The 8,809-nt window shown below is 38.3% G+C and overlaps 2 protein-coding genes across 3 annotated transcripts; both read right to left on the reverse strand.

Annotated features, from left to right (window-relative positions):
- Window positions 1–548: 548 nt before the first annotated feature.
- Window positions 549–2,912, reverse strand: LOC110461885 (uncharacterized protein PB18E9.04c-like). Its single transcript, XM_021515606.1, has 2 exons — window positions 2,872–2,912; window positions 549–1,443 (listed from the first exon to the last, which is right to left on the reverse strand). The coding sequence occupies exons 1-2, from the start codon at window positions 2,910–2,912 to the stop codon at window positions 549–551; spliced, it is 936 nt and encodes a 311-aa protein (XP_021371281.1).
- Window positions 1,467–7,195, reverse strand: LOC110461902. 2 transcript variants are annotated; one of them, XM_021515634.1, is made up of 2 exons: window positions 7,106–7,195; window positions 1,467–5,079 (listed from the first exon to the last, which is right to left on the reverse strand). In XM_021515634.1, exon 2 carries the CDS (start codon window positions 4,683–4,685, stop codon window positions 3,270–3,272), a length of 1,416 nt encoding a protein of 471 aa, XP_021371309.1. In that variant the 5' UTR covers window positions 4,686–5,079; window positions 7,106–7,195; the 3' UTR covers window positions 1,467–3,269. The 2 variants fall into 2 exon arrangements, with proteins under 2 accessions (XP_021371309.1, XP_021371308.1); XM_021515633.1 differs by having other exon boundaries at window positions 7,116–7,183.
- Between the last annotated feature and the right edge of the window lie 1,614 nt (window positions 7,196–8,809).

An 8,809-nucleotide genomic window follows, 5' to 3' on the forward strand; every position in this document is an offset into this window, starting at 1 on the left:
GCATGAAAGTCTTCTATAATATAGGGGCCGGTCCAGGTGAGGCGTAATGGGTGTACGCCCCCCCCCCCCCCCCCCCCCCCCCAAAAAAAAAAAGGGGGGGGGGGGGGCACTCGCTCCAAGTCAGGAACCGTTACATTAGTGCATTTCACAATTATTTTATGTTTTTTAGCATATGTAATCCCAGTCATCTTTTACATCATAAGGCTCAGGTGTGATATTGCCTCATCTCAGCAAAAGGGTGGCAGTAGCACCGATAACAGTGTGCAAAAATAAACTAGCAACAGTAGAAAATATATTTTATTGAAAAAAATGAAGAGCCACCACACTAAGTCTTAAGTAGAGAGATTCAGGAACTTCAGGTACATCACAGGATGTCTATTACATTGAAGACATCCCACTTCTGACACCAAATTTGTAGCAGGCCTGGCCATGGTCTTCTGAAGTCATCAATTAGTTACTTCACCAGCACAATAAAAACAGTTCACTAGTTTATATTACACATCAATGTCAATCATGTCTGTACAGGGGTGCTGCAACACTCTCGTACATCATGTTCTTATACTGATACTGTCGGACGTCAGTGTGGTGGGAGGCAGTAATGTACTGATACTGTAGGACGTCAGTGTGGTGGGAGGCAATAATGTACTGATACTGTCGGACGTCAGTGTGGTGGGAGGCAGTAATGTACTGATACTGTCGGACGTCAGTGTGGTGGGAGGCAATAATGTACTGATACTGTCGGACGTCAGTGTGGTGGGAGGCAGTAATGTACTGATACTGTCGGACGTCAGTGTGGTGGGAGGCAATAATGTACTGATACTGTCGGACGTCAGTGTGGTGGGAGGCAGTAATGTACTGATACTGTCGGACGTCAGTGTGGTGGGAGGCAATAATGTACTGATACTGTCGGACGTCAGTGTGGTGGGAGGCAGTAATGTACTGATACTGTCGGACGTCAGTGTGGTGGGAGGCAATAATGTACTGATACTGTCGGACGTCAGTGTGGTGGGAGGCAGTAATGTACTGATACTGTCGGACGTCAGTGTGGTGGGAGGCAATAATGTACTGATACTGTCGGACGTCAGTGTGGTGGGAGGCAGTAATGTACTGATACTGTCGGACGTCAGTGTGGTGGGAGGCAGTAATGTACTGATACTGTCGGACGTCAGTGTGGTGGGAGGCAATAATGTACTGATACTGTCGGACGTCAGTGTGGTGGGAGGCAGTAATGTACTGATACTGTCGGACGTCAGTGTGGTGGGAGGCAATAATGTACTGATACTGTCGGACGTCAGTGTGGTGGGAGGCAGTAATGTACTGATACTGTCGGACGTCAGTGTGGTGGGAGGCAATAATGTACTGATACTGTCGGACGTCAGTGTGGTGGGAGGCAGTAATGTACTGATACTGTCGGACGTCAGTGTGGTGGGAGGCAATAATGTACTGCATAAAACATGATATGATATCTGTAGCAGTTACTTTACACTATAACACTATGGTAATAATAATAATGATAATAATAAACTTTATTCATTGAGGATAAAAAAAAACTGTTTAGCAAAGTTAATCTTCCACAGGGTCATCTGTTAGTAAAAGGGTTAGTTAAAATCACCTCTGTTAGTAAAAGGGTTAGTTAAAATCATGATATAATAGAAAACAAATGAGCATTCAAATTATTATCACAGTAAGCATAGGCATAAAAGTAGTTGAGCTTATTAAATTACTATAATTAGACTGAATATATATACAATTAAAGGGTCATTTACACTTTTCATTAAATTATCACAGAAGCAAAGATACACTATTCTAAGCTGAACCAATATGGTATTCAGTAAAAGACTAAATGTCTAAATTACATACATAATATGCTAATGTAGCAAAAACTAAAAATTGACACCATACACGCTAAAATGGCGTAACAAAAAACATCAAAAAGCTATAAAGAGGTTTCTTTGATAAAAATACCAAAAAAGACTCCAACTGTATTCCTAATGCTTTCAATCATGTTTTGTTTAAATTTAGGAAGGGAGGAAGAAAGTCGTGTTTCTACTGGTAAGCTGTTCCAAATTTGGCTCCCTTCCACCACCAACTGTTTTGAATAAAAAGAAGTACGATGTTTTGGTACTTGTATAAAGTTTTGGGAAGCTGATCTTGTACAGGTGTCATTAGAAAAAATGAACTGTGTAGATTAGGTGTTCAGGTACAAGATTATTGACACATTTATACACCATAACACCTCTTAAATTTCAAATAATCGCTAATTGGTATCCATCTTAATACAGAAAACATTTCCCCATATGGGGTGTCAAAAGGAGCATCGAAAAGCAATATTGCAGCTTGTTTCTGTGCTTTTGATAATTTCTGTATTAGGTAAAGAGAACATCCGCTCCACACCGAACAACAATACACGAAGTGGGGAAAATTTCTTGTATTGTTTCTTTGGTATCTTCGATGTAAAATAACTTACAAAAAAAGTTTTCAATTACTGTTTTTCACTGTTTGTATTCTAAACAAATTAATTATTTTTTATTCATACCTAACTAATGAATCTCATTTCATTTCAAATTCAAGTCTGGTTTCCAATTTGTAACTTCATTAAATGTCCTAATTTAGTACATTCTGATGACTTTGAAAAATCATGATTTTTGTCTGGCATTGTTACCACATTCAACTTCTGCATTAATTGGCATTAGTGGATACCATATACGTTCACTCAGAAATCATTAATACAATTTGCTATTAAAAGATATATATACAATAAACAATATCACATATAAATTCATGAAGCAAAGTAGGAGACTACATTTTCATGTCATAAGGATGAAAACATCAAAAATCTTGAATTCGAAACAAAACATTTTCTATAAATACTGATGGTGACCTTTGTTCAAGGTTTTCTTGAGCTCATGCATGGCCATTAACAGTATGTTACCGAACCAAGATGCTACTCAGCTACTTCAAGCTAACAACAGTGTCGACGAAGAGGTAATCAGGTAATATAAGAAGATCTGATCAAATTCCAAGCAGGAATGAAGCCTCTAGTGTAGTGACACTGACAAAAACATCCTATAAATAGTAATGGCGACCATAACTGTGGACCACGGGACACTGACAAAACATCCTATAAATAGTAATGGCGACCTTAACTGCGGACCACTGAAACACAAACTCGTATGAGGTGTACTAAGTAGCAGAATTTCAAACAAAATCTATTATAAACCAGTGTATCAGAAAAGGGCCCAACAAATCAATAATGCAATATATACAGGCTACAGGAAAGGGATCTGTAGTAGTGTTGCCATAACTACCTGGTAAATAAAGAACATCTGCATTATTGTTTCTACCACAACAGCAATCCCCAGTGCAAGCTGCTGAATGTGACCAGCATGAAGAACAGCTGCCCAATGATCATTTTGTTGCTGTTGTTGATTATGAGGATTTGCAATTGGCTCATGGTCTGCGATAGCCAGCACACCAGCACAGTTCTGTGCTGGATGCTGTATTGGACCTTCAAGGTCTTCCACTGCAGGATTATTTTGGTGTTGATACTGATTGTAAAATTGGAGTGGCAACTCATGGTCTGCGATAGCCAGCACACCAGCATCATTCTGTTGTGGATGCTGTATTGGACCGTCAAGGATTTCCACTGCAGCAGGATTATGTTGGTGTTGTTGTGGATTAAATAACTGGAGAGGCGACTCGTGGTCTGAGACAGCCAACACATCAGTATTAGTCTGTGTGAGAACTCCATTACCATACATGTAGTTATTATTAACTACAGCATACACTTGGACTACTTGATTGTACAGCTGCGTAGATAAACTTCCAGGAATTTTGTTTCCGTACTTTTGCTGATCAGACTTGTAGAAACAAACTTTTCTTATAATATCCAAGTCCTTCACAACAAGTGAATGGCAGACAGGCTTCATGCATGCCTTCCAAGCAAATAGGCCATACACTTCATTAGGGCAGAGGAGAGCACACAGCATGTACATGTAGACCATCCCAGATACAATATCTTTTGGAGATTCGTTTACAATAATAAGGTCTTCCTTCCTGTGTCTCAAGACATATAGTACAGGAACTATCTGATGTTTTGGTTTACAAGAATTTTGTACATAGGACTGGTCATTCTCACTAGTATCCAGAACATTGGACTGGTCACTCTCACTAGTATCCAGAACATTGGACTGGTCATTCTCACTAGTATCCAGTACATGGAACTTGTCATTTTCACTAGTATCAAGTACATTGAACTGGTCATTTTCACTAGTATCAAGTACATTGAACTGGTCATTTTCACTAGTATCAAGTTCATGGAACTGGTCATTTTCACTAGTATCAAGTACATGGAACTGTTCATTTTCACTAGTATCCAGTACATTGCACTGGTCATTTTCACTAGTATCAAGTACATGGAACTGTTCATTTTCACTAGTATCCAGTACATTGCACTGGTCATTTTCACTAGTATCAAGTACATGGAACTGGGCATTTTCACTAGTATCCAGTACATGTAACTGGTCATTTTCACTAGTATCAAGTTCATGGAACTGGTCATTTTCACTAGTATCCAGTACATGGAACTGGTCATTTTCACTAGTATCCAGAATATGGAACTGATCATTCTCCTTTTCTGCATAATCCTGAACAAATGAACGCTGATAACGGTCAATTTTCTTCATATCAATGACGAAGTTGTCCTCGGCAGATGATAACACTTCCGCATTCCTGTTGTCCTGTGAATTCTCGAGACGACTAGCACCTTCACCTGACTGAACTGTCAAATCATCTAATGTTGTCTCATCAAAATCACTTTCTGAACTCTCCTCTGATAAAGCACATATATATCCCTTCACACTTCCACAAGGCTTAATTGTGCTTCTTATTTTGGCACCAATAAGTACAGATTGTTCCACATGAGATTCTGCCTTTTGAATTTAAAACTCTTGGTCTGATGGTATATCACACACTGCTTTTTCTGTAATCTGTTCCTCTTGTGCAGAGCTCTTGTTTGATTCAGGAACGATGACACTTCATGATCGCGGACAGCCATTATGATATTGCTTTCTTAGGATTCTGAAAAAAAAAACACCCTATAAACAGAGGTATTATGTGAATAAAACAAATGCGTACAAATGCTCCTATTTCTTATATAATTCATTAATATATACTTCTCTAGCTAAGAACACTGATTTTGTGAAAATCAAAGAATCACAAAACCTTATTTGGTTTGGTGCTTTAGCAAAACAACAAAGAATTTTAAGTAAATTATATGCACAGACAGTGAGATGAACAGACACACAAAGTCAAAATTGACAGAGGCAAGATGGATAAAGTCAAGATGGATAGACAGAGATAGAGTTAAGATGGATAGACAGAGATAGAGTTAAGATGGATAGACAGAGATTATAGAGTTAAGATGGATGGCGTTTGTGATAAAATACTTTTCTTTTATCAATGAAAGGAAAGTTAGAAACCCATTTTAAAGTGCCAACAGGTGATTTGTTAATTTAAACATCAATTCAGTCATTAACTCATTGAAGACACATTTAAAGGTTGGAATAGTTCATTGTGAAATTTCAGGGGGGGGGGGGGGAATGAGTTAAGGTAAAGGGTACAACTGCACAAGTCATAATCCTTAAGGATTCCTGTGCCACTATCATAAACTGTAACTATATGCATTGGATTTTTTTCCCCAGCATGACAATATCATTTATTATTCAATTTCTTGATTCATTTATGGGAAAAAAGGCCTAAGATGAAGATGAAATATAAAAAAATCTACAACAGTATAATCTGAGTGTGAAAATGCAAGTGGGCCAATTTGCCAGACCAGTGTCATGCATAAAATTTAGCTTCTGCATAGAAAACATCTGAAGACTTCTTTATACCCCTCCTCCCCCTCCCCCTATATTTCAATTTTTTAAATTCAAAAGAGTAAAGAAATGGAATAAGTGATGACAATGGTATATTAACCCATCCCTTCCCCACCAAATCCCCACCCCCATTGCCAGGAAATGATTGCAAGATAATTTCTGATCACTGGCAAAAGTAAGTTTTGGGGAGGCATATAGAAACATTTACAGTTATGTTATAGTCATTACCCAACCTCTCTACAACTTCAAACTCCCCGGATACTTTGTATACCCCACCCAAAAATGTACCCCCTATGAAATATCTTATATAGAAATATTGTAAGTCCAAAATATTTCAGAAGTTAAACATGACACAACATTAACAGGGGAATATTAACCGATCCAGTTATACAATCAGCATCAACACCAACATAATCCTGTAGCAGTGGAAATCCTTGACGGTCCAATACAGCATCCAGCACAGAATGATGCTGGTGTGCTGGCTATTAAAGACCATGAGCCAATTGATCCCCACCCTCCTAGATCCCCACCCCACCCTCCTAGATCCCCACCCCACCCTCCTAGATCCCCAACCTCCTAGATCCCCACCCTTCTAAATCTCGAACCTCCTAGATCCCCACCCTTCTAAATCCCCAACCTCCTAGATCCCCACCCTCCTAGATCCCCAACCTCCTAGATCCCCACCCTTCTAAATCCCCAACCTCCTAGATCCCCACCCTCCTAGATCCCCAACCTCCTAGATCCCCACCCTCCTAGATCCCCTCCCTCCTAGATCCCCAACCTCCTAGATCCCCATCCTCCTAGATCCCCACCCTCCTAGATCCCCAATCTCAAGTACATAAAAAAGCAACATTATTACCATTCACAGTATTCCTTTAACACTGGTGTATGTGATAATGACAGACCTTTTGTTATCTATCTACCTAACAAGAATAAATATCCTGTATGATACCCGCGCCCTCAGTCAACTTCAGTGACATATTAAGATAAGTATAGACAAGTTTAGCAAGTGCTGAACATTCAGTGGCATTCAATTTTGTTCATATGCGACAATAATTTAGTCAATGGTTGGCTCAAAATTTGTCATTACCTGGAGTACACTTTAAAAACCCCTTACAAACACATTCAGCCATTCGCCTGATCTATTTGTCATTGCAGTTATTATATATAATAGTGTGGTTTTTGGTGGGGGGTTTTATTGAATGCGATACTTGACTGATAAATACCTGTTTATACCTTGTAATCTTCAAATTGCAGTTAAAGTTTTGTAAATCAGCTGACCACGAGCACAGCGGATCGGATGATGACGAGTACACTACCTGTACATGCGCAGAGGAAGTTTTTGTTTTGGGACATACTAATAAACAAAAAGATCAGTTGAAATTCCTATAATGAATATTGTAGTAAAGGCTGTGTACAAAAGTTTAGTAATATAATTTTTGATGCATATTTATTTATTTTTGTCGTTGAAATAGAGCATTGATATTTGTAATACCATTCCCTTTCATCATCTAAAGATTTTGCAAACATCTCTTTTTTTTTCCATAGAGGTGTTACCACCATTTCTTTCCGGAAACACCCCGTTACACACGATTAAAATACAAACTGTAACTTCTGCATATTTCAATGTATTTGATGTCGCTGGTCAGTCATGCAAGCATACCCTTTATTTATACACAGTTGAGTTCCAATTAGGTCTTTTAACTATTTATGTCTGTTTCCTGGGCCCAACTACTTGCCCGGAGAGGGGAGGAAAAGTGGGGCTCATTATCATTTATGAAATATTTAGTTCATTTAATAAAGTAATCGTAGATATTGTATTAGATTAAAATCATTTTTATCCATCTGATCGATCATGAAGGAAAAGGCAACTGTTATCTATTTTTCAACCTATTGGATCCAGCCATTGGGAAAAGGAGGCACACTCTTTGTTTATGCAAAGCCGAGTTCCCTTCCCAGAATGCCTAAAACCAAATAAGGGTAAAATCCTTTTTGGCATTTAAAAATGTACCTTTATTTCCCCAACCAAGCCCCACTCATCAGCCCTATGGGAGGCACTGTGAACCTTCTTTTATACAATTTTAGCTTTAAAAGGATGTTGAGTCCCTTTTGTCCAAGTATGCTATTATAATTACTGGTAGTTGTAAAATCACTTGAATATTAGCTGTACTTGTTTTGCTCGGTGCAGAAAGTATAACCTCAAAGAACCTGAAATATAATATTTTCGACAAAGGGTCAAAGTTCATATAGTAGACTGCTGAACTGTAGTGTTGATTGTGTTTATTGCAGAATTATAGAAGTGAAGTATTGAAGGTAAAATGCTACAGAATACAAAACGATACCCCACTAAACTACTGATCTTATATAATATGAATATAGGAAATCACACACAAACAGGGGGGACTAAATAAAGATCATAAAATACTACTTAAAATATGGTAAACCATGTATGATTTAAGATAAGAACTTCAGCAAAAATTATTGTGATAAGTACAAAAAATTACAGAAACGTGAATAAATTGGTTAGCTAAGGATGCAAACAAGTACTTGTAACCACTTATTAAACTACCGCACAAATATATGACTGTACACAATTCTGTTGACAGCAAACCCGCAGACACAGAAAATGAAAGTAATACAACAATACAACCTCCATTAATGAAGAGTTCTTAACCTGCTAAACTGGTTTTACAAGACCACTGATTTTCATAAGCTGCAGGTAGATATAAGGTTAGAACAACAACTCTTACAAAAATACCTGACAAAGTCATGACAGCACTGATAAAGTAGGAATTTTGTCTTCATTCCCCCATTGGTCCCACCCCAACTCTTCATTTATAAAATGCTGGGTTCCCTTAACCCAAGAATTCTCCATACAGTCTTAGGTGATGAGCCCTTTATCTGAGCTAAAGGAGTAGGATGTTATATAG

This window comes from Mizuhopecten yessoensis, unplaced genomic scaffold, assembly GCF_002113885.1.
Source record: "Mizuhopecten yessoensis strain PY_sf001 unplaced genomic scaffold, ASM211388v2 scaffold10703, whole genome shotgun sequence".
Classification (NCBI taxonomy): Eukaryota; Metazoa; Mollusca; class Bivalvia; order Pectinida; family Pectinidae; genus Mizuhopecten; species Mizuhopecten yessoensis.

Coding starts and splice junctions, on each gene's coding strand:
- LOC110461902 (XM_021515634.1), bottom strand. CDS start 4,685: ATGAAGAAAATTGACCGTTATCAGCGTTCATTTGTTCAGGATTATGCA.
- LOC110461885 (XM_021515606.1), bottom strand. CDS start 2,912: ATGCATGAGCTCAAGAAAACCTTGAACAAAGGTCACCATCA. Junction 1,444..2,871: donor TTGAACAAAGGTCACCATCA/GTATTTATAGAA, acceptor TGTTTTATGCAG/TACATTATTGCCTCCCACCA.